The 24,183-nt window shown below is 47.1% G+C and overlaps 1 protein-coding gene across 1 annotated transcript in view; it reads left to right on the forward strand.

Annotated features, from left to right (window-relative positions):
* Positions 1 to 24,183, forward strand: part of si:ch211-102c2.8 (uncharacterized) — a 107,285-nt gene that overhangs the window by 60,909 nt on the left and 22,193 nt on the right. Inside the window, exons 14-19 of the mRNA XM_068005606.1 lie at positions 1,188 to 1,307; positions 4,373 to 4,621; positions 11,452 to 11,514; positions 12,399 to 12,494; positions 14,334 to 14,435; positions 15,846 to 16,028. Coding sequence (XP_067861707.1) covers positions 1,188 to 1,307; positions 4,373 to 4,621; positions 11,452 to 11,514; positions 12,399 to 12,494; positions 14,334 to 14,435; positions 15,846 to 16,028 — 813 coding nt within the window. The remainder of the gene's footprint in view (positions 1 to 1,187; positions 1,308 to 4,372; positions 4,622 to 11,451; positions 11,515 to 12,398; positions 12,495 to 14,333; positions 14,436 to 15,845; positions 16,029 to 24,183) is intronic.

Consider the following 24,183-nt stretch of genomic DNA (forward strand, 5'->3'; position numbering starts at 1 on the left):
GGAAACACATCAGCAGAGTAAAGGGGAATAGACCAGCAGAGCAAAGAGGAAACACATCAGCAGAGCAAAAAGGGAAATACACCAGCAGAGCAAAGGGGAATAGACCAGCAGAGCAAAGAGGAAACACATCAGCAGAGTAAAGAGGGAAACACATCAGCAGAGCAAAGAGGAAATACATCAGCAGAGCAAAGGGGGGAAACACCAGCAGAGCAAAGGGGAATAGACCAGCAGAGCAAAGAAGAAATACACCAGCAGAGCAAAGAGGGAAATACACCAGCAGAGCAAAGAGGGAAATACACCAGCAGAGCAAAGAGGGAAATACACCAGCAGAGCAAAGAGGGAAATACACCAGCAGAGCAAAGGAGAATACACCAGGAGAGCAAAGAGGAAACACATCAGCAGAGCAAAGGGGGAATACACACCAGCAGAGCAGAGGGGGGAAACACCAGCAGAGCAAAGAGGAAACAAACCAGTGCAACAGTTGGGTAACGAACCTGGAGTCAAGTGACGAAACATATTAGCAGACACCAGCAGAGAAGGGAATGATTGTACCAGCAGAGTGGGGAGATGGGTCAGGGTGAAAACATAGTAACAGAGCATGGGAGAACATACCAGCAGATTGGGGCATTGGCAGAGGCCTGGGAGTAGATTGCCCACCCTCCTGACTGGAGGACGGTGCCTGGTGCAGGGAGGCTCAAGAAAGAGGGAGGCAGAAAATACCTCAGGAGAGGGGGCGTGACTTTCAACAAAGAAACCCAGTAGAGTGAGCTAGATGGAATTTCCTGCTCAACTGACAATTAATATGAATGATGCAGGATCCATCTGCCCCTGGGATCTTCTCACTTGTGTTTATTTAAGCCCCTCTACTACACACCCACATACATTGTAATCGAGAATAAAATCTGACTGTGAAGAGCCAAATGCAATGAACATGGGCGTCCTTTTGGGCGGTAACTCTGCATCTCACCTGGTGTTGCACCTGACCTGGGAATGGCTTCATGGAGCGGTGTATTCTGTAACTAACCCTGTACTCGATCTGGAATTACTTGAGTAGTGTAGAGAAAACGTGAGTTTGGACAGTCGAAGCTGACTGCCCCAGTCCTGACATGCATCACCTTCATGAGCTCAATGACTTCCTCCAGTGTCTGGACGTTTCTCCACTCTTCTGGCTTTCCTTTTTTTTACAGCAACTGGAAAAGTCTCAGTTGAGACTGGAGCAGAGGACAGCGGAGGTCACTCAATTACTGGAGAAAAACAGAAGTGTGGAGTCGCAGGTCAGGGAGCTGGAGAGGAGCCTGCAGGCCGAGGTGAACACAAACACTGCCAAATAACTTCAAATCTAAATGAATGGCCAGCATCTCATGGAGTGTGAGAGAAGCGACCTCCTTTGCTCCTTGCTCTGTTTTTGTTCCTATCTTTAATGGTGCTTAGTCCAAATCAATGGTAATCGTAACATAGCCCAGAAACCACTGCATGTGTTTTTCTAGATCTCCATTCACATCTCTCTTGGTTGTGGGACATTGCAGAGCTGGGATTTCAGTGCTGTTCCCTCTTCCCTGTCTGTTCAGTGAGGGAATGTTACTGGGAGCCAGGGCTATTATAGAGCATAGGAACTAGATTGGTCATTCAGTCCCTCAAGTCTGCTCTGCCATTCAATTAGATCTGTATGTCATACAGTGATATATCCCGTGATACCCTTACCTAACAAGAATCTATCAATCTCAATCTTGAAAGCCCCAATTGTCCCCCAGCATCCACAGCCTTTTGGGGCAGAGAATTCTAGATTTCTATTACCCTTTTTGTGAAAAAGTGTTTCCTGATTTTGCTCCTAAATGGCCCAGCTCTAATTTTAGATTATGTCCCCTCGTTCTTGATTTCCCCCATCTGAGGAAATAGTTTCTCTCTATCTACCAGATCGAATCCTTTTAACATTTTAAACACCTCGATCAGATCACCCCTCAATCTCCTAAACTCAAGGGACTACATAAGAGTGTGTGAAAGGACTCTATTAAACCTGCATCACCTCTAGTTGTAATAGAGCTACCAGCACTATAGTTCCCTTCTCTTCAGTGGGCAAGTCCCAGGCCTCCACTCATCAATTGCCCAAGATGTCACATTTGAAATCAAAGCCTGTGTAAAATATTAAGATGTAAGGGAAACAGTCAGGCCACAGAGGTGCTGTAGAGAAAAGGCTGATCTGGTGTCAAAGGATTGAGTTGGAGGAAAGGTGAGAGCATCTGCGGCTATCGATTTGAAAGTAGGTGACTGAGAAGGGACTGTATAGGAGAACACAAGATATTGAACGGTGTGTTGAGGTTAATAGGAAGCAACCCTTTGAGCTAAGCCAGGATCCCAGAACAAGGGGGTGAAGATGCAAACTGGTGAAAGGACAATTTAAGACAGTTGTCAGGAGGAACTTCTTCTCAAAAATAATGATCAACACTCGGAATGATCTGCAGGGTAGGGCAGTGGGGTCGAAAACCTTAGACTCTTTCAAAATGTATTTGGATGAGGTCAGATGGATTGAATGGCCTCCCTGATCTGTGTCCATCTGGTGATGGTGAGCACAGCCCCTTGTCCCGTTAGTCCTTGGTACAGGGTTTTGGAGCCTTGCTTTAGGGCGGCTCTCAAGCAAGACACAGCTAATGTTATTCCTATATTTAAAAAGGGAAATAGAACATATCTAGGGAACATTAGCTTAATGGCAGTGGTAGGAAAGATAATGGAATCTTTACTCAAAGATGTAATAGAAAAACACTTAGAAACGCAAATATAATAAAGAATAGTCAGCACGGATTTCAGAAGGGAAAGTCATGCTTGACCAACCTTACTGAATTCTTTGAAGAAGTAACAGAAAGAGTAGACAAGGGTAATGTAGTAGATGTAATATATTTGGATTTTCAAAAGGCTTTCGATAAGACTTGTAGACTCATGACTAAGGTCAGAGCTTGTGGAGTCAGGGGACAGGTAGCAGAATGGATAGCAAACTGGCTACAAAACAGAGAGTAGGTGTTAAGGGTAGTTACTCAGACTGGCAAAAGGTGGGAAGTGGTGTTCCACAGGGATTGGTGCTGGGACCACTCTTGTTCACAATTTACATTAACGATTTGGATTTGGGAATCGGAAATACAATTTCAAAATTTGCAGACGACACCAAATTGGGGGGTGCAGTTAATACAAAGGAAGAATGCGTCAAAATGCAAGAGGACATTAATAAACGTGCAAAATGGACATGTAATTGGCAAACGAATTTTAATATAGATAAGTGTGAGGTGGTGCATTTTGGTAGGAAGAATAAGGAGGCCGCATACTGCTTGGATAATAAGAGTCTAAATGGGATAGAGGAACAGAGGGATCTAGGGGTACAGATACACAAATCACTAAAAGTAATTTTTGTCTCAAGCAAGACATAGCTAATGTTATTTCTATATTTAAAAAGAGAGCTAGAACATGTCCAGGAACTACAGACCAGTTAGCTCAATGGCGGTGGTAGGAAAGCCATGTTACTTCTTCAAAGAATTTAATAAGGTTGGTCGAGCATGACTTTCCCTTCTGAAATCCGTGATGACTATTCTTTGTTAAATTTTCATTCTCTAAATGTCTTTCTATTACATCTTTAAGTAATTAAAAGTGATGCAGATTAATAAGGCCATAAAAAAGGCAAATTAAGCACTGGGGTTCATTTCTAGAGGAATAGAATTAAAGCGCAAAGAACTTATGTTAAACTTGTATAGAATCTTGGTTGGACCACACTTGGAGTACTGTGCACAGTATCTGATCTCCATATTATAGGATGCATTATAGAAGCATTGGAGAGGGTGCAAAAAAGATTCACAAGGATGATACCAGAACTGAGAGGATACACTTATCAGGAAAGGGTGAACAGGCTGGGGTTCTTTTCTCTAGAAAAGAGAAGGCTGAGGGGTGACCTGATAGAGGTCTTTAAGATAATGATAGGGTAGACATAAAGAAAATGTTTCCACTTGTGGGAGAGTCGAAAACTAGGGGTCATAAATATAAAATAGTCGTTAATATATTCCAATAGGGCATTCAGGAGAAACGTCTTTACCCAAAGAGTGGTAAGAATGTGAAATGTGCTACCACAAGGAGTAGTTGAGGCAAATAGCATTTAAGGGGAAGCTGGCTAAGCACATGAAAGGAATCCTGATAGGGTGAGATGAAGTAGGGAGTGAAGAGGCTCATATGGAGCATAAATGCCAGCATAGACCAGTTGGGCCGAATGGCCTGTTATTGTGCTGTAGTTTTGATGTAACTCGATGGATTATAACCCTTGATAAAGAGTTCATGACTACTGCCGGCAGACCTTCCTGCCATACTGAGAACAGTCTTACCTTGTCTTAAAATTTGACAGAGAGCTGACTCAAACTCCAACAACTTAAACCGTGTTCGTGAGCTCTCGATGCAGCTGACGGAACGTGACCTGAAGGTCAACGCCCTGCAGGAGATCCTGTCGGAGATGGAAATGGAGCAGTTGAGGCTGAGGGAGACCGTGGTGGTGCTGAGGGAGGAGAAGGAGGCGCAGCTCTCCGCCATGGAGACTCTGAGAAAGGAGCACGAGCGGCAGCTGGCAGTAACCACTGTGGAAAAGCAATGGGAACAGGTAATGAGACCGCGTTAATGATTCTGGAGAAACCGTTTACTGAGCGTGCGCGTAAACGTGTAATCGTGACGGTGCAGGTAGTGCGACACGTGAGCTCCCGTTCGCGTGTCGTTTAAAGCCCCCTGGACCTGCCCCACTCCACCAGTCCATTCTCCCCAGCCATCGATTCATTGATCTCTCAGCACCAAACGTTTGGGGCAAAGTTGTCAGCCTCTCTACAAGAATAGATTAGATGGACTTTAGTTTGTTAATTAATCCGGCCTGTCCAGATTTTCTTTTTTCAAGTTTCCCAGGTGCCTAAGGTTGCTCATGGTGACCAACCTCATCGAATCATACAGCACAGAAGGAGGCCACTCAGCCCATCGTGCTTGTGTCGGCTCTTCGAAGGAGCTATCCAATTAGTCCTACTCCCCCTACTCTTTCCCCAATTGCCCTGCCAATTTTTCTTTTTCAAGTATTTATCCAATTCCCTTTTGAAAGTTACTATTGAATCTGCTTCCACCGCCCTTTCAGGCAGTGCATTCCAGATCATAACAACTCGCTACGTAAAAAAAATTCTCCTCATCTCCCCTCTGGTTCTAATGCCAATTATCTTAAATCTGTGACCTCTGGTTACCGACCCTCGTGTCAGTGGAAACAGTTTCTTCTTATTTACTCCATCAAAACCCTTCATAATTTTGAACACTTCTATTAATTTTCCCCTTAACCTTTTCTGCTATAAGCAGAACAACTCCAGCTTCTCCAGTCTCTCCACATAACCAAAGTCCCTCATCCCTGGTATGAGGGGATACCTCCAGAAAATATTATGTAGGCTCCTTTTTGTACAAGCAAACAAAAGAAAAGCTGTGAGCTCAGAGACTAACACCAGCAGCCAAGCCTGTACTGCATAGAAGAGCCTTATATAGAGAGGAAATGGCACAGGCCAAAACACATGACCAGGAACATTAGCATACCAGGGACTAGGGCACAACATTACACTCATCTGAGAGGGTTGGGTATGGCCTTTAGCATCAGGATAGTGAGGAGGAAGTGGAGGAATTTAATGATGAATTACCTGAGGGTCCATTGTTAAACCAAAGCTCCAAATATACAAAGGCCATCACTCAAAGCCTCAGTGTACTGGCTCCAGTGACCCTGACCCTGGAGGGGAATCCTTCCTCCAGACCTCGCACAAACCAAAACAGTTCATTTTCATGGAATTCCCCCTTGGCCACATTTCTATGGACCACCATCAGAAAAGTCTGAGCCAACATACACAACCTCTAACCCCACTGTAGGTACAGAGTCCACCAACCCTTTAATAGCACACCAGCTCTCAACACAACGACTGCAATTCAGTCTTTCCCTGCTCCTAGTGACTGAGAGTCCAAGTGAATGGATGCCCCAGGCTGGCAGATATACCAGCAAGCATTAATTGGGTTAGGACAGTATGCTACCAGGAAGGATTTGTTCACCAAAGGACCACACAGCTTTTGGCTAAATTGAGTCAGGGCACTTCCTGAAGTCAACTGCAATTCCTGATCAAGTACCAAAAGCCACACTACAGCAGCCTGTGCTCTGGACACGGGGGAGATCCATGGCTTTCGGTGTACTGCTCTACACACTGGCATGGCTGTACTTTCTACAACTCCCAGCTATTACAGCTACTGTTTGATGGGAAGATACTTTGAGGAGACAAGTAATTGGGGAAAATCAGAACACGCACGCAGTTACAGAATCAATTATGAAGCCATGATCCTTTTTTTGCAAATGCCAGTTTGGCACTCACATCTGAGTCAGAAGGTCATAGGTTCAACCCCATTACGGACGTAAGCACATAATCTAGGCTGACACTTCAGTGTAGTAGTGAGGGAGTGCTGCATTGTCAGAGGTGCCGTCTTTCAGACGAGACCCTGTCTGCCAGTCCGGTGATTTAGCTGGATGTTAAAGAGCCCAGGGTGCTAAAAAAAAATCACAAGCATGATACCAGAACTGAGAGGATATCCTTATCAGGAAAGGCTGAACAGGCTGGGGCTCTTTTCTCTAGAAAAGAGAAGGCTGAAGGGTGACCTGATAGAGGTCTTTAAAATAATGAAAGGGTTTGATAGGGTAGACATAGAGAAAATGTTTCCACTTGTGGGGGAGTCCAAAACTAGAGGTCATGAATATAAAATAGTCGTTAATAAATCCAATTGCGAATTCAGGAGAAACTCTTTACCCAAAGAGTGGTAAGAATGTGGAATGTGCTACCACAAGGAGCAGTTGAAGCAAATAGCATGGATGCATTTAAGGGGAAGCTAGATAAGCACATGGATGGGGAAAGGAATAGAAGGGTATGCTGATAAAGAAGGGTGGAAGGAGGCTTGTTTGGAGCATAAACACCGGCACAGACCAGTTGGGCCGAATGGCCTGTTTCTGTGCTGTAGTTTCGATGCAACTCAATGATGTAACTCATGGCCCTATTCAAAGATGAGCAGGGCAATTTCCTGGTCAACAATCTTCTCTACCAAAAAAATAGCTTAACCTGTCATTCCTTTCATTGCTGTTTGTGGGACATTTTTGTGCAAAATGGCAGCCGCATTTCACTTACGTAATAACAGTGACTGCACTTCAGTGCATTTATTATATGTGAAACGTTTTGGGATGTTTCTGAGAGCCATGACGAGGTGCTATATCAATATAAGTTTTTTTTTATTCGTTCACGGGATGTGGGCGTCGCTGGCGAGGCCAGCATTTATTGCCCATCCCTAATTGCCCTCGAGAAGGTGGTGGTGAGCCGCCTTCTTGAACCGCTGCAGTCCGTGTGGTGACGGTTCTCCCACAGTGCTGTTAGGAAGGGAGTTCCAGGATTTTGACCCAGCGACAATGAAGGAACGGCGATATATTTCCAAGTCGGGATGGTGTGTGACTTGGAGGGGAACGTGCAGGTGGTGTTGTTCCCATGTGCCTGCTGCTCTTGTCCTTCTAGGTGGTAGAGGTCGCGGGTTTGGGAGGTGCTGTCGAAGAAGCCTTGGCGAGTTGCTGCAGTGCATCCTGTGGATGGTACACACTGCAGCCACAGTGCGCCGGTGGTGAAGGGAGTGAATGTTTAGTGTGGTGGATGGGGTGCCAATCAAGCGGGCTGCTTTATCTTGGATGGTGTCGAGCTTCTTGAGTGTTGTTGGAGCTGCACTCATCCAAGCAAGTGGAGAGTATTCCATTACACTCCTGACTTGTGCCTTGTACATGGTGGAAAGGCTTTGGGGAGTCAGGAGGTGAGTCACTCGACGCAGAATACCCAGCCTCTGACCTGCTCTCGTAGCCACAGTATTTATATGGCTGGTCCAGTTAAGTTTCTGGTCAATGGTGACCCCCAGGATGTTGATGGTGGGGGATTCGGTGATGGTAATGCCGTTGAATGTCAGGGGGAGGTGGTTAGACGGTCTCTTGTTGGAGATGGTCATTGCCTGGCACTTGTCTGGCGCGAATGTTACTTGCCACTTATGAGCCCAAGCCTGGATGTTGTCCAGGTCTTGCTGCATGCGGGCTCGGACTGCTTCATTATTTGAGGGGTTGCGAATGGAACTGAACACTGTGCAATCAGCGAACATCCCCATTTCTGACCTTATGATGGAGGGAAGGTCATTGATGAAGCAGCTGAAGATGGTTGGGCCTAGGACACTACCCTGAGTTCCTTTTCTTTCATTCTTAAAGACCTCCTCACTCAACCAACAGGACTACGGCAAAGCCATGCTGTGCGGAAGCCTTTGTGAAACATTGTCCAGAGGCCCTGAGTATCATGCTCCAGAGTGTCTCCTTGCTTTTGCTCAATATTCACATCCAAAGGCTCCCACCAAGGACCTTCTTGTGGATCTGGACCACTGCAGGCCCTGCATCAATGATTTGCTGGATATTTCCCTCCTTCCAACCTGGGACCTGGATAGGAGTCTCCTGCAGGAATTCACACTCAAGTTTGCAAGAAACAACAACAACTTGTATTTATATAGCACCTTTAACATAGTAAAAACATCCCAAGATGCTTCACAGTAGTGTTAGCAGACAAAATTTGACACCCAGCCACATAAGGAGATATATTAGGACAGATGCCCAAAAGCTTGGTCAAAGAGGTAGATTTTAAGGAGCGTCTTAAAGGAGGTGAGAGAGGTAGAGAGGCACAGCAGTTTAGCAAGGGAATTCCAGACCCTAGGGCTGCAGCAGCTGAAGGCATGGCCGCCAGTGGTGGAGCGATGAAAATCAGGGATGTGCAAGAGGCCAGAATTGGAGGAGTGCAGAGATCTCGGAGGGTTGTAGGACTGGAGCATCTCTACAAGCACATGGTTCTTGGAGACAATTGGAGAGAGTTACCCTCTTCATTGCACAAGTACCCCTGTAAGATTCTGTGGGGTGATCAGTCTGGATCCTATCATGGAAGAAGTGTTGTCAGCCAAGACAAACCGCAAGCACCAGATCTGATAGAAAGTTGTCCAATCAGGAAACAGCAGTGTCTACTGCAAACATTTTGTACTTCCCCAAAAAAGACAGAGGAACTGCGTCCTGTGTTGGACTCCGAATCCTAAACCAGGAGAAATTCAAAATGGCCATTCTATCACAGACTGACTGTACTGTGTCCAGGAGATGTTTAAATGCCAGAGACCTAGAAGGTGCACACTTCCATATCAGTATACGGGAAAACCACCAGGAGTTTCTCAGGTTCACTCTCTGTTATGTTTTTGGGTCTTTTCTACCCTTCTTAATCAGGATTTTTCTTTGTTGTATTTTAGATCAGTCTCGCTGCTAAGTGCCAACTTCCTATGCTTGTGTTCACTAGCCCTGATACTGGTTTTTGATAACGTATCCAAGATAATGAACAAAATTACTTATTCATTAGTTACTTTAGCTGCTGTGTCCAATTCTTCTGTGAGATCTCTCTCCTATCTTAATTGACGCCCATTCCAATGGTTGCTCCTTTGCCGGGACACACAGGCCATGATAATGATCTGAACCCAGTAATACGGGCAGGTTCAGGTCCAATTGGGCAGTGTGCATTTCCACAACGTACCCCTCTGGCCTCCGTCCCATCTGTTCAGAGGTGACTTTGTGCATTATGTTGACCCAGGGTTCAGCCATAGATTCTACTCATCTGTAGCTGATTAACCCATTTAGTGGTATGTTCACCTCTCCCGACCATCACAAACTATCTCCAAGCTGCGTGAGGAGGCAGCTGACCCACTCTCTGTTGGTTGGTATGTGCTGTTCTGTACCCATCCCACCTCTCCTTCCCTGTGGGGAGAAGATATTCCTGGCTTCTCCTGCACACCTTGTTCTTGATGACCCAGCCGAGATGAGGAACTCACTGCCTGTAGATTCAGAGATGCACAGCCGCATCCTGCTGTAATCAATGCGTTTTATGAAAGTTTTGCTGTGACATTCACTATATTATATATATAGTGAATGTCACAGCAAAACTTTGTGTGTATGTATATATATATATATATATATATATACACTCAGCTAGTGACATTCAGGCCTGCGCCTCATCCACTGGTGCTCAGTGTCTGCGTCTTAAGAATTGGGACTTGGTGCCCTTGCCTCAACTGTTGGTGGTCAGCGTCAGTGTTTTGGCCACTGGTACTTAGCCCCATGTCTCAACTATTGGGGCAGCATCTGTATCTTGGCCATTGGGGCTTGGTGTCTGTATCTTGGCCACTGGGGCTTGGTGTCTGTATCTTGGCCACTGGGGCTTGGTGTCTGTATCTTGGCCACTGGGGCTTGGTGTCTGTATCTTGGCCATTGGGGCTTGGTGTCTGTATCTTGGCCATTGGGGCTTGGTGTCTGTATCTTGGCCATTGGGGCTTGGTGTCTGTATCTTGGCCATTGGGGCTTGGTGTCTGTATCTTGGCCATTGGGGCTTGGTGTCTGTATCTTGGCCATTGGGGCTTGGTGTCTGTATCTTGGCCATTGGGGCTTGGTGTCTGTATCTTGGCCACTGGGGCTTGGTGTCTGTATCTTGGCCATTGGGGCTTGGTGTCTGTATCTTGGCCATTGGGGCTTGGTGTCTGTATCTTGGCCATTGGGGCTTGGTGTCTGTATCTTGGCCATTGGGGCTTGGTGTCTGTATCTTGGCCATTGGGGCTTGGTGTCTGTATCTTGGCCATTGGGGCTTGGTGTCTGTATCTTGGCCATTGGGGCTTGGTGTCTGTATCTTGGCCACTGGGGCTTGGTGTTTGTATCTTGGCCATTGGGGCTTGGTGTCTGTATCTTGGCCATTGGGGCTTGGTGTCTGTATCTTGGCCATTGGGGCTTGGTGTCTGTATCTTGGCCACTGGGGCTTGGTGTCTGTATCTTGGCCACTGGGGCTTGGTGTCTGTATCTTGGCCATTGGGGCTTGGTGTCTGTATCTTGGCCATTGGGGCTTGGTGTCTGTATCTTGGCCACTGGGGCTTGGTGTCTGTATCTTGGCCATTGGGGCTTGGTGTCTGTATCTTGGCCATTGGGGCTTGGTGTCTGTATCTTGGCCATTGGGGCTTGGTGTCTGTATCTTGGCCATTGGGGCTTGGTGTCTGTATCTTGGCCACTGGGGCTTGGTGTCTGTATCTTGGCCACTGGGGCTTGGTGTCTGTATCTTGGCCATTGGGGCTTGGTGTCTGTATCTTGGCCATTGGGGCTTGGTGTCTGTATCTTGGCCACTGGGACTTGGTGTCTGTATCTTGGCCATTGGGGCTTGGTGTCTGTATCTTGGCCATTGGGGCTTGGTGTCTATATCTTGGCCATTGGGGCTTGACGCTCGTTTGCAGTCTGTGGCTCAGATGCTGGTGCTTGGCATCAGTATCAGCTGGTAATGCTCAGTAACATTTCTCTTGCGTATATTTCAGCTGTCGGAGATTAACCGAGTGAGAGAAGAACTGAAGATCATGAAAGATGAGGAGTTGATGGAGGTAAAGAGATTTCAGTCTAGGATTATCTTTTTGAGAATGTCCCTGGTTTTTTACATTGCTTTTTGATGCTGTGCATTTATTTCATTTTTTTCCCCTATTCCCTTGGAAACCGTAACCCTAACCCTAACCAACTGTGTCTTATGCGATAGGTGAGCGAGCTGCACCCATTCCTTCACACTGCCCCTCTATACCTAGCCACTTTAAATTTATTTTCGTTATGTGGGTGACTGCGGAATGGCTGTGTTTATTGCGCATCCCTAGTCACCATAGTGATTGTTTTTATAACTGAGTGGCTAAGAACCCAACTGGTTCACTAATGTCCTTTAGGGAAGGAAACCTGCCGTCCTTACTCAGTCGGGTCTATATGTGACTCCAATCCCACACCAACGTGGTTGATTCTTAACTGCCCTCTGAAGTGGCCTAGCAAGTCAATCAGTCGTATCAAACTGCTACATTCAAGAGGGACCACCACCTTCTCAGGCCAACTAGGGACATGGGCAACAGCAACTGCCTTGCCAGCGATGCCCACATCCTGAGAATTAATATATTTTTTAAAAATTGATATTAACTGTGATAGTAGTGAGTATATGGGGGAGAGGGGAGACTGAGAGATCAATCAGTAGGTTAAGAAAATCAGAGACCCTAACTAATTTTTGCAAACCTCCAAGAAGTCAGATCAAGGGGAGGTGGGGTGTGGGCAGGAGATTTAGACTGGGCTAGATTTTTTTGCCCATGTGAATGGATGGAAATTGGACCCCCAAAAAAAGAGGGAAGTCAAGTAAAATATTTACAGGGAAAACTCTAGCAGGGTGGGTGGTGTGTTGAACAGGTTGAATGGATTTATGGACTTTTCTCCCCTCCTCCCCCCCCCCCCACCCCCCCAGCTGAAGACAAAATTTGAAGAGGAAAGAGCACAGACACTGAAAGATCAAGAGCTGCTGCTCACCCAAGAGGCAGAGAAACACGTGAAGAAGCTGCAGGTGGGTTTGACTGCCAAGGGCGGAGAGTATCTTTTACATCCATTTCTATCTAATGGACCCCCGTCACTTTCTGTGAATCAGTGTATCTCTCAACTCTGGGCCTGATGAGGAGGGATTTATTTGTGGCTTTTCCTTCAGCCCCCGTGTAATGCAGGTCAATGGACAGCATGGAAACATCTTTCTGGGGAGAGCCCAGCACCTGCTGGACATGATGCCATAAACCGCAATCTCATAGTGCCCCCTCCACCATTATTTAAATTAGGTGATGTCCCTTGACCCCTGGCAGGTAAGTGTCGGAGGTCAAAGGTGGGTGGATCTCAGCACTTACACTGGGTTTTCAGAACCATAGGCCCCGATATTTATGGGCAGGACCTCTTTATAGTTTGTTTCTTCCGTCTCCCACCCCTTAGCCTGCCAAATTGACAGGCTGGCCAGCTGCCAGGTGGGAAAGCCAGCGGCAGGAGGCCGCAGCCAGAGACCCTTGGGGACGAACCACGGCAATCGGAAGGGGGGAAGGTTGGAGATCGGGGCTTGGGAAGGGAGGAGGAGGCCATATTGTAACCTCCCTCCACTAGCAGCATTACTATAGGCTGCAGGTGTGAGATCTTAACTGGGTTCTTTTTTATAAACACTATGGGGGAAATGCTGAGTAAAAGCATTTCCCCCATGACAAAAATGAGCTTTTTTTGTGGGTTGAATTTTTAGTTTATATTACAAGAAGCATACACAATAGGTTAATTGTGGTTTTCTGTGAGTTGGGTCTGCATTGCAAAGAAAATACACTACATTATAGCAGATAAAGCCCAATTAATCTGCAGGGCAGGGGTTGTTTGTCCCCTCGTTGATCATAACCGAGCCTTGGGAAACTCATGCTGCGACTGTTAAATTTAAATCAGGCTCCCAACGGCACAGTAGGAGCCTGATTTAAATATGTTAATGTAGTATCCCGCCTCTCCACAGCAGGTCACTCGCATGCCACAAAATTGTCGCCGTGAAAATGGCGGCAGGTGCCTACGCAGCAGGTCGGGGACACGTTCCCCGTTTTTACATTTTTAACCCCCCTCTCCCACCCGTGGTGGCGGGGGGTCTAATATCAAGGCCATAGACTTTAAATAGAAGTTTACATGGCCTTAATCTGGCCAAAACCTTTTTTAAAAACACAGCTCTTAGGCTGTTGCCTGCAAGACTACAACACTCAGTAGATTCCTGCGTGACACCCAATTTAATTCTATCAGGGCAGAGCTGTCTGTCAACGAGGATGATAGCCAATCAGTGACCCTGCCCCCTTCTCAAAGATCTCAGACATAGCTGTCAATCAAATCCACTACCCTAGGCTGGAGTCTGATTCTTTGATCGGTGTTCAAGGTGGCACACGGGACTTTGAGGTTATATTGAAACAAAAGGCTGCATTTCCCTTATCAGTGTAAAAAGAACCGCCAATCCTTCACAGTAGCAATGATGTCTGTCCCCTCGTTGATCATAACTGGACTCAGCCTGCGTTAACATGAGAACACCTTTGTTTCAGAGAGACCCCTGCCCTGCAGATTAATTGGGCTTTATCTGCTATAATGTAATGTGTATTTTCTTTGCAATGCAGACCCAACTGACAGAAAACCACAATTAACCTATTGTGTATGCTTCTTGTAATAAGACTATATAAACTCAAAATTCAACCCACAAAAAAAGCTCATTTTTGTCATGGGGGAAATACTGAGTAAAAGCGTATAGTGTTTATAAAAAAGAAGCCGGTTAAGATCTCACTCACTGCAGTCCATAGTAATGCTGCTAGTGGGGGGAGGTTGCAATATTTGCACCTGATGCCTACTCTGTCTTACTCAGGCTATGCATGAAGAAACACTGACCCTGAGAGAACGGATCCGGACTCAAGAGGAGTCGACGAAGAAACTGAGTGAGGAGCTGAAGCAGGAGGCGAAGGAGATGGTGAGGCACACCTTTATTAAACAAATAGTTCTACACTAGAGGCCTCGTAGCATGTGCACAGACATGTATTGGTATCGCATGATGAAATGTTCGCAAATTATGGTCAGTGACTTAATATTTTTGAGTTAGTGATAGTTGATCTGAGTTCTCAGTAAGGTAAAGTTTCCACCTCCATAATATCACTCATCTCAGGCCCTGCCTCAGCCCATCTGATGCTGAAATCCTCACCCATGCCTTTGTTACCTCCAGACTCGCCTATTCCAATACTCTCCTGGCCGGCTTCCCACATTCCACACTCTGTAAACTTGAGCTCATCCAAAACTCCACTGCCCATATCCTAACTCGCACCAAGTCCCGTTCACCCATCACCCCTGTGCTGTTTGACCTACATTGGCTGCCGGTCTGACAACACTTCAGTTTTGATCCTAATCTTATCCTCGTGTTCAAATTCTTCCATGGCCTCGCCCCTCCCTATATCTGTGACCTCCTCCGGTCCTACAACCCTCCGAGATCTCTGCGCTCGTGCAATTCTGGCCTCTTACGCATCCCCCATTTTCATCGCTCCACCACTGGCGGTCGTGCCTTTGGCTGCCTAGGCCCTAAGCTCTAGAATTCCCTCCCTAAACCTCTCCACCTTTCTCGCCTCCTTTAAATCGCTCCTTAAAACCTACTTCCTGTCCTAATATCTCTTTATGTGGCCCGGAGTCAAAGTTTTGTCTGATAACGCTCCTGTGAAGCAGCTTGGGATGTTTTACTGCGTTAAAGGCACTATAGAAATGCTAGTTGATGTTGATCTTATTTACCACCTGGGTGGAGCACAGAGAGAGAAATCTGGCGGGGAGATTGCACGTCATTAACAGAACCCGTTTGTAACAGGTGTATCATCTTCTCCGCCCAATTCTCGTCTCTGCACTCTACCCAGGCAATGCTTAATGCCCAGATGGTATAGATATAAGTGTACTCCAAAGTTCTTGTAGATCAGGATGGTTTATTTGGTTTCCCCCTCCTCTGCTCAAGGTGCTGGCTCTTGCTGTTCCATGGGCAGCAGCATCCCTTCATCCCTCTCCCACGTGGCCATTCTTCATGTGGAGCCTGAACACCGAGTCTCCGCGGGTTATTTTACTATAAGGGGCATCACAGTCGAACCCGATCTTTTCCCCACTTCACAGGCTAATTTTTATCCTCCAAGGCACAGTGGTGTTGAAGCCAATTTTAGCTCCCCAGTTGCTGCCTAAATTAACTTTTTTTTAAAGTTTCAGAAAAAAAAATTTCAAGCCTGGAACCTCACAGCGATGCGTGGGAATCTGCTGTGGGAGATGGGAGTTGTGAGTTGGCATGGAGTGTGGGAGTGCTCATCTGTTTACATATTATATATTTACTTTGTGTGTGTGTGTGTGTGTGTGTGTCCAGGTTCAGCACGCCCTAGTTCAGGAACACAAGAAGTGGGAATTGGATCAGGAGGAACAGCTCCGACAGCAATGCCTGTCTCTGGAAGAGGAGAATGGGAGAGTCCTTAACCGGGCCAACGAGGACCTGGAGAAAGAACGGAGATGCTCGCTAGCTTTACAAAATAAAATCGTCGAATTACAAAAGGTTGGCACGTAAAAAAAACTACCAGAACAAAATGGCAGCCGTGCTGCTGATTAGTTGACTGATGCGAGGCTTGCACAGACTCTGTGTCCGTATGTGTGGGTCTTGGGAAGTTTTACTACGTTAAAGACGCTATATAAATGCAAGTTGTTGTTGTTGTAAACACTCAGGGCTCGATTTTCCAGTGAAGTAGCGGGTGCGTTGGGGTCGGGGGCTCCAAAAATCGCGGTAATCTTCAGCGGGTTTGGAACCCGGCTCCAACCCGCAGACGACCGGGTTCCCCACTGATGCGTCTGGGTGCGTGCACCTCCCGAATGCAGAAGTCCCACCGGTAATTAAAGCCGGTGGGATGATAGTTAAGAAACTTATTTAGATACTTAAAATACTTAATTTTGTCCACATTAAGGCAGGGGTCCAATTTTGAAACATCCTCAGTGTATTTCCCGAGCATTCTGTTCTTTCACACAAACTTTTGGCTGCAAGATCTTTGTGTTTTCACTGAAAATTCTTACTTTCCACTCACAATTCTTCTGTTCACACATATTTAACAACTTTTTGACCTCCTCAAACTCACACTGTCAGGATGGGGGGCACCATGGCTGCATTCACCACTACATCTGAGGACGAGCAACATCACCAGCCTCACCAGGCATGGCGTGCACTTCCACCACTTGCAGCTCCACAACACAGTGCTGCACGACAGGCACCTGCTCAAGATCACAGAGGGTAACAACAGAGAGAGAGACGTCGCAGGAGACAGTACCCTCACCACAGGGTCTACAGGCCAAGGCTCAGCTTCCTGGACCTCTCTGAGGAGCAGAACATACGGAGGCTCAGAGTGAGTCGCCAGGTGGCCGCAGACAACTGCAACCTCCTTCATGCCGAGCTGCTCCTGGCTGGGCCGAGCAGCATCTCATTACCCGTCGCTGTCAAAGTCACCACTGCCCTCAACTTCTTCACCTCCGGATCATTCCAGGGTGCCTCCGGGGACATCGCCGGGGTCTCTCAGTCATCTGCACACAAGTGCATAAGGCAGGTCACCGAGCCTCGCAATACGTCAACTTCCCCATGGACACCTCAGCCAGACGGAGAGGGCAGTGGGATTCCACTCTGTGGCTGGCTTCTCACGGGTGCAGGGTGTAATTGATTGCACCCATTTAGCAATCTGAGCACCTCCACACGAGTCAGGACTGTTTATCAACAGAAAGGGGGATCACTTCATCAACATTCAGCTCGATTGTGACCACTGCAAGAGATTCCTTCACTTGTGCACCAGATTCCCTGGCAGCTGCCACAATTCCTTCATTCTGAGGGAATCCAACATCCTGCCCCTATTCCACGCACCGAACACCCTTAAGGGCTGGCTCCTCGGGGACCAGGGATACCCCCTGCACATGTGGCTCATGACACCTCTGAGGAGCATCACCGAGCAACAGCGTTGAAACAACGACAGCCACATTGACACCAGGTCTACAATTGAGCATGCTATAGGGCTGCTCAAGATGAGATTTAGGTGCCTTGATCGTTCTGGGGGAGTGCTTCAATACGCACCAGACAGAGTGGGACGCATTATAGCAGTGTGTTGTGCCCTGGACAACATGGCACAACAGAGAGGGGTGTCACTTGAGGAGGCCCCATCCACATCTGCCACCCACATTGAGGAGGAGGAGGATGAGGAGGAGGAACCCATGGGCAGAGCAGTGGCTCACCTGGCTGCTCGTTAGGCCAGGGAGTCACTGATATGTGAACGGTTCTTCTAACATCAGAAACTGTGACGAGTCCAGTCCTCACACCACCTGGATAGAGCAGCGCCCACACCAGCCCCCCCACCCCCCTGCACAAAACAGTCCTGCAACTACACATACACCCACTGTAGAGTGACCCAATGGGTGGCATCAAGTGTCACCATTCATGGTGAACCTCATGAAAGGGCCCTATCAAGCCAGTCAAGAATGGGCAAGACGTGGCAGCAGTGGTGACAATCATAATATTTAATGTGACTTTAACAAAATGCAAATATAAAGGAAAAACATGACAGTGTGTCAGACACCCTTGTGCATCCCCTTCATGCTCACAAAACCTTTGGCTTTCTTTTATGACTACTTCTACGTGGTGCATCCCCTGTGGCTGCAGCAGGGGTAGTGGCAAGTTGCTCATGTTCATGCCCTGACTGCTTAGATGCTTTGGGCCTACGCCCTCTGGGTTTTAGAGCCCGTGAGAGCCCCTCCAAAGACCACTCCACCTGCACCTGTGCAGGGGCAGACTCGGCCACCTGGAGAGGAGGCAACATTAAGAACATAAGAACATAAGAAATAGGAGCAGGAGCAGGCCAATCGGCCCCTCGAGCCTGCTCCGCCATTCAATAAGATCATGGCTGATCTGATCCAAACCTCAAATTTAAATTCATGTCCAATTTCCTGCCCGCTCCCCATAACCCCTAATTCCCTTTACTTCTAGGAAACTGTCGATTTCTGTTTTAAATTTATTTAATGATGTAGCTTCCACAGCTTCCTGGGGCAGCAAATTCCACAGACCTACTACCCTCTGAGTGAAGAAGTTTCTCCTCATCTCAGTTTTGAAAGAGCAGCCCCTTATTCTGAGATTATGCCCCCTAGTTCTAGTTTCACCCATCCTTGGGAACATCCTTACCGCATCCACCCGATCAAGCCCCTTCACAATCTTATATGTTTCAATAAGATCGCCTCTCATTCTTCTGAACTCCAATGAGTAGAGCCCCAATCTGCTCAACCTCTCCTCATATGTCCACCCCCTCATCCCCGGGATTAACCGAGTGAACCTTCTTTGTACTGCCTCGAGAGCAAGTATGTCTTTTCTTAAGTATGGACACCAAAACTGTATGCAGTATTCCAGGTGTGGTCTCACCAATACCTTATATAACTGCAGCAATACCTCCCTGTTTTTATATTCTATCCCCCTAGCAATAAAAGCCAACATTCCGTTGGCCTTCTTGATCACCTGCTGCACCTGCATACTAACTTTTTGATTTTCTTGCACTAGGACCCCCAGATCCCTTTGTACTGCAGTACTTTCCAGTTTCTCGCCATTAAGATAATAACTTGCTCTCTGATTTTTCCTGCCAAAGTGCATAACCTCACATTTTCCAATATTGTATTGCATCAGCCAAATCTCCGCCCACTCACCCAGCCTGTCTATATCCCCTTGTAGGTTTTTTATGTCCTCGTCACTCTCTACTTTCCCTCCCATCTTTGTATCATCTGCAAACTTTGATATGTTACACTCTGTCCCCTCCTCCAAATCGTTAATATAGATTGTAAAGAGTTGGGAACCCAGCACCGACCCCTGCGGAACACCACTGGCTACTGGTTGCCAGTCTGAGAATGAACCATTTATCCCAACTCTCTGCTTCCTGTTAGATAACCAACCCTCCACCCATGCCAGAATATTACCCCCAATCCAGTGATTCTTTATCTTGAGCAATAATCTTTTATGTGGCACCTTGTCGAATGCCTTCTGGAAGTCTAAATACACTACGTCCACTGGTTCCCCTTCATCCACCCTGTACGTTATGTCCTCAAAGAACTCAAGCAAATTTGTCAGACATGACTTCCCCTTCATAAAGCCATGCTGACTGTGTCCTATTAAATTATGTTTATCCAAATGTTCTGCTACTGCGTCCTTAATAATAGACTCCCAAATTTTACCCACCACAGATGTTAGGCTAACTGGTCTATAATTTCCAGCCTTCTGCCTACTACCCTTTTTAAATAAGGGTGTTACATTAGCAGTTTTCCAATCTGCCGGGACCTTTGCCGAGTCCAGAGAATTTTGGAAAATTATTACCAAAGCATCCACAATCCCTACTGCCACTTCCTCAAGACCCTGGGATGTAAGCCATCAGGTCCAGGGGATTTATCCGCCTTGAGTCCCATTAATTTACTGAGTACCAATTCCTTAGTGATTTTAATCGTATTTAGCTCCTCCCCCCTTAGAGCCCCCTGTTTGTCCAGTGTTGGGATATTCTTAGCGTCCTCTACCGTAAAGACTGAAACAAAATATTTGTTCAGCATTTTTGCCATCTCCATGTTTCCCACCATTAATTTCCCGGTCTCATCCTCTAAGGGACCTACGTTTGCCTTCGCCACCCTTTTTCTTTTTATATAACTGTAGAAACTCTTGCTATCTGTTTTTATATTTTTTGCTAATTTATTTTCATAATCTATCTTCCCTTTCTTAATCAATCCTTTAGTTACTTTTTGCTGTCTTTTGAAGACTTCCCAATCTTCTATCCTCCCACTAAGTTTGGCTACCTTATATGTCCTTGATTTCTTTACTTAGCCACGGATGGCTGTCATTTCTTTTACACCCTTTTTTCCTCAGTGGAATACATTACGGGTACTGGTTGAGAGGGGGACAACAGGTGAGACATGGGAGCGCTTTGAGTGGCGCCCCACTTTCATGTCCCCTTTCGCCATCATCTCTCCCCTGGGCCAGGCCCACATCACTCCTACCACCCTGCTGGAGAACAGTTTGAAGGACATGTGTGATGCATTGGAAGGCCACTTCTAAAGTATCTGTCTGCCTGTTTAAGGCGGCAGAATGTTGTTCATCCTGAGTCCAAACGACAATTGTCAGGGCCTGAATGAACTCATTTGTGAGCCGTGCTTGAAGCTCAATGGAGGCTAGCCGTCCTCCCCGCCCCCCCCACATCGCAGACATTCCCGCACTTCCCTGTGACAGTATCTCAGAGATTCCCTCCCGCACCTGTGCCACCATTCCACTAATGCAGGAGTTGGACTCCACCATCCTCTGCACTGTTGTGGAGAGTGTGCACAGCACCTGTTCCAGTACTTCGCAAATGTGCTGCCGCCCCTCGATCATTCTCCTTTTAAAGGATGGCCCCCGGGGTTCAGCATCTGTGTCCAGCTGAGCAGAGCCTGGAGAGGAGTGCTCCCACCGACACGGACTCTCCACAGCTGCCCCTGCCACCAGTGTCTGCTCGTGCTCACTTGTGTGTGGTGACTCACCAGGTGCCAACCCAACTAACTGACTACTAGGACCCACCGAGGTGTGAGTATCTGCGCTGGTGGATGGCTCACTAAGATGTGACGGTGCCCCCTCAGAGGCCGGCAGGTCTTCTGAGGAATCGCCCTCTGCCGTCACTGCGGTCGCTGAAAGCCCTGTAAGAGAACAGAAGGCAATATTAAGTATCATCACAGATGTGTGATGTTGCGATGAGCATACTGAGGTGTTGAAGATGGCAAGCATTGTTAATATCAATTCATATTGTGTGTGATGAATGTTAAAGTTGTGTCACCAGACGTTTGTGGGGTGCCAGTCTGGCCGTCCCCGACGGACAGGTACTCAAGGCTGAGCTCCAGAACCTCCTGCTCTGCGTCTGTGAGGACCACTATTTGTTGTGGCCCCCCCTCCAGTCCTTGCCCTCTCCCGTGCATTTTGCGCTCCCTCCTAGAAGGGGAGAAAGAACAGATGTGTGAGTGAGTGATGGTGAAGTGGCCAACCGATGAATGCGTTGCTTTGGGTGAGGCTGACTGTGAAAGAGATGCATCAGAGGGTGAGTATGAGACAGAGCCATCACATTGTATGAGGATCGGGGTGAGTGGTAGTGGTGGGGTGACTAATGGGGAGGTGAGAAAGTGCTGAGGAAGTGCAGGTAAGTTGAGGATGAGCCTTAAGTGGGTGTGAGGAGTGATGTGATAGAGTAGTATTGGCAGTGCAGAATGAGTTGGGGGGTGGGGGCGGTGATGTGCACCATGGAATGTAGGAGAATCAGTAAGTGTACTCACTTTGGCTGACCTGGTTAGATCATTGAAACATTTCCTGCACTGGACCTAGGTGCGGGATGTGTTGCTGCTGCTGGTGACCTCCTCTGCCACCTTGAGCCAGGCCTTCTTGGTGGCAGAGGCAGGCCACTTCCTCCCGTCCAAAGGGTAAAACACATCCCTCCTCATCACCCCATCCAGTAGCACCTGGAGTGAGGCATCATTAAACCTCGGAGCAGCCTTGCCCCTGTGCTGCTCCATTGTGGTGTGTGGGTCTTTGCTCCAGCAAAAGCCTTTGGAGCAATGGCCCTTTAAATAGAGCTCCTCCAGCTGAGCCTGTGATGCGGGTGCGCAGTCTGCCCGCTGCGCAGCTTTTGGACGGCAAACCCGGAAGCACGTTAAGTGGCACCAATTCAATTGTGATCGCGGTGAAATGAACATTTTTTATTGGTCGCGTTACCCACGCGTCCATTCACCACCTCCCCGCTGCCATCCCACCTCCACTCTAATATCGGGGCCTTAGTGTTGGATTGTCATGTACGTAGGTGGGGCTTAGTCATAGTTGTGCTGTTCTTCCCTTGAAAAGTGATGGTGCCCAAGATAGAAAATGTTTCCTAAGGGTGAGACTTTCTCTCATAGAATCATAGAATCATAGAAGTTTACAACATGGAAACAGGCCCTTCGGCCCAACATGTCCATGTCGCCCAGTTTATACCACTAAGCTAGTCCCAATTGCCTGCACTTGGCCCATATCCCTCTATACCCATCTTACCCATGTAACTGTCCAAATGCTTTTTAAAAGACAAAATTGTACCCGCCTCTACTACTGCCTCTGGCAGCTCGTTCCAGACACTCACCACCCTTTGAGTGAAAAAAATTGCCCCTCTGGACCCTTTTGTATCTCTCCCCTCTCACCTTAAATCTATGTCCCCTCGTTATAGACTCCCCTACCTTTGGGAAAAGATTTTGACTATCTACCTTATCTATGCCCCTCATTATTTTATAGACTTGTATAAGATCACCCCTCAACCTCCTACTCTCCAGGGAAAAAAGTCCCAGTCTATCTAACCTCTCCCTATAAGTCAAACCATCAAGTCCCGGCAGCATCCTAGTAAATCTTTTCTGCACTCTTTCTAGTTTAATAATATCCTTTCTATAATAGGGTGACCAGAACTGTACACAGTATTCCAAGTGTGGCCTAACTAATGTCTTGTACAACTTCAACAAGACATCCCAACTCCTGTATTCAATGTTCTGACCAATAAAACCAAGCAAGCTGAATGCCTTCTTCACCACCCTATCCACCTGTGACTCCACTTTCAAGGAGCTATGAACCTGTACTCCTAGATCTCTTTGTTCTATAACTCTCCCCAACGCCCTACCATTAACGGAGTAGGTCCTGGCCCGATTCGATCTCCCAAAATGCATCACCTCACATTTATCTAAATTAAACTCCATCTGCCATTCATCGGCCCACTGGCCCAATTTATCAAGATCCCGTTGCAATCCTAGATAACCTTCTTCACTGTCCACGATGCCACCAATCTTGGTGTCATCTGCAAACTTACTAACCATGCCTCCTAAATTCTCATCCAAATCATTAATATAAATAACAAATAACAGCGGACCCAGCACCGATCCCTGAGGCACACCGCTGGTCACAGGCCTCCAATTTGAAAAACAACCCTCTACACCCACCCTCTGTCTTCTGTCGTCAAGCCAATGTTGTATCCAATTGGCTACCTCACCTTGGATCCCGTGAGATTTAACCTTATGTAACAATCTACCATGCGGTACCTTGTCAAAGGCTTTGCTAAAGTCCATGTAGACCACGTCTACTGCACAGCCCTCATCTATCTTCTTGGTTACCCCTTCAAAAAACTCAATCAAATTCGTGAGACATGATTTTCCTCTCACAAAACCATGCTGACTGTTCCTAATCAGTCCCTGCCTCTCCAAATGCCCGTAGATCCTGTCTCAGAATACCCTCTAACAACTTACCCACTACAGATGTCAGGCTCACCGGTCTGTAGTTCCCAGGCTTTTCCCTGTCGCCCTTCTTAAACAAAGGCACAACATTTGCTACCCTCCAATCTTCAGGCACCTCACCTGTAGCGGTGGATGATTCAAATATCTCTGCTAGGGGACCCGCAATTTCCTCCCTAACCTCCCATAACGTCCTGGGATACATTTCATCAGGTCCCGGAGATTTATCTACCTTGATGCGCGTTAAGACTTCCAGCACCTCCCTCTCTGTAATGTGTACACTCCTCAAGACATCACTATTTATTTCCCCAAGTTCCCTAACATCCATGCCTTTCTCAACCGTAAATACCGATGCAAAATATTCATTTAGGATCTCACCCATCTCTTGTGGTTCCGCACATAGATGACCT

This window comes from Heptranchias perlo, chromosome 25 (assembly GCF_035084215.1).
Source record: "Heptranchias perlo isolate sHepPer1 chromosome 25, sHepPer1.hap1, whole genome shotgun sequence".
NCBI classification, from domain to species: domain Eukaryota; kingdom Metazoa; phylum Chordata; class Chondrichthyes; order Hexanchiformes; family Hexanchidae; genus Heptranchias; species Heptranchias perlo.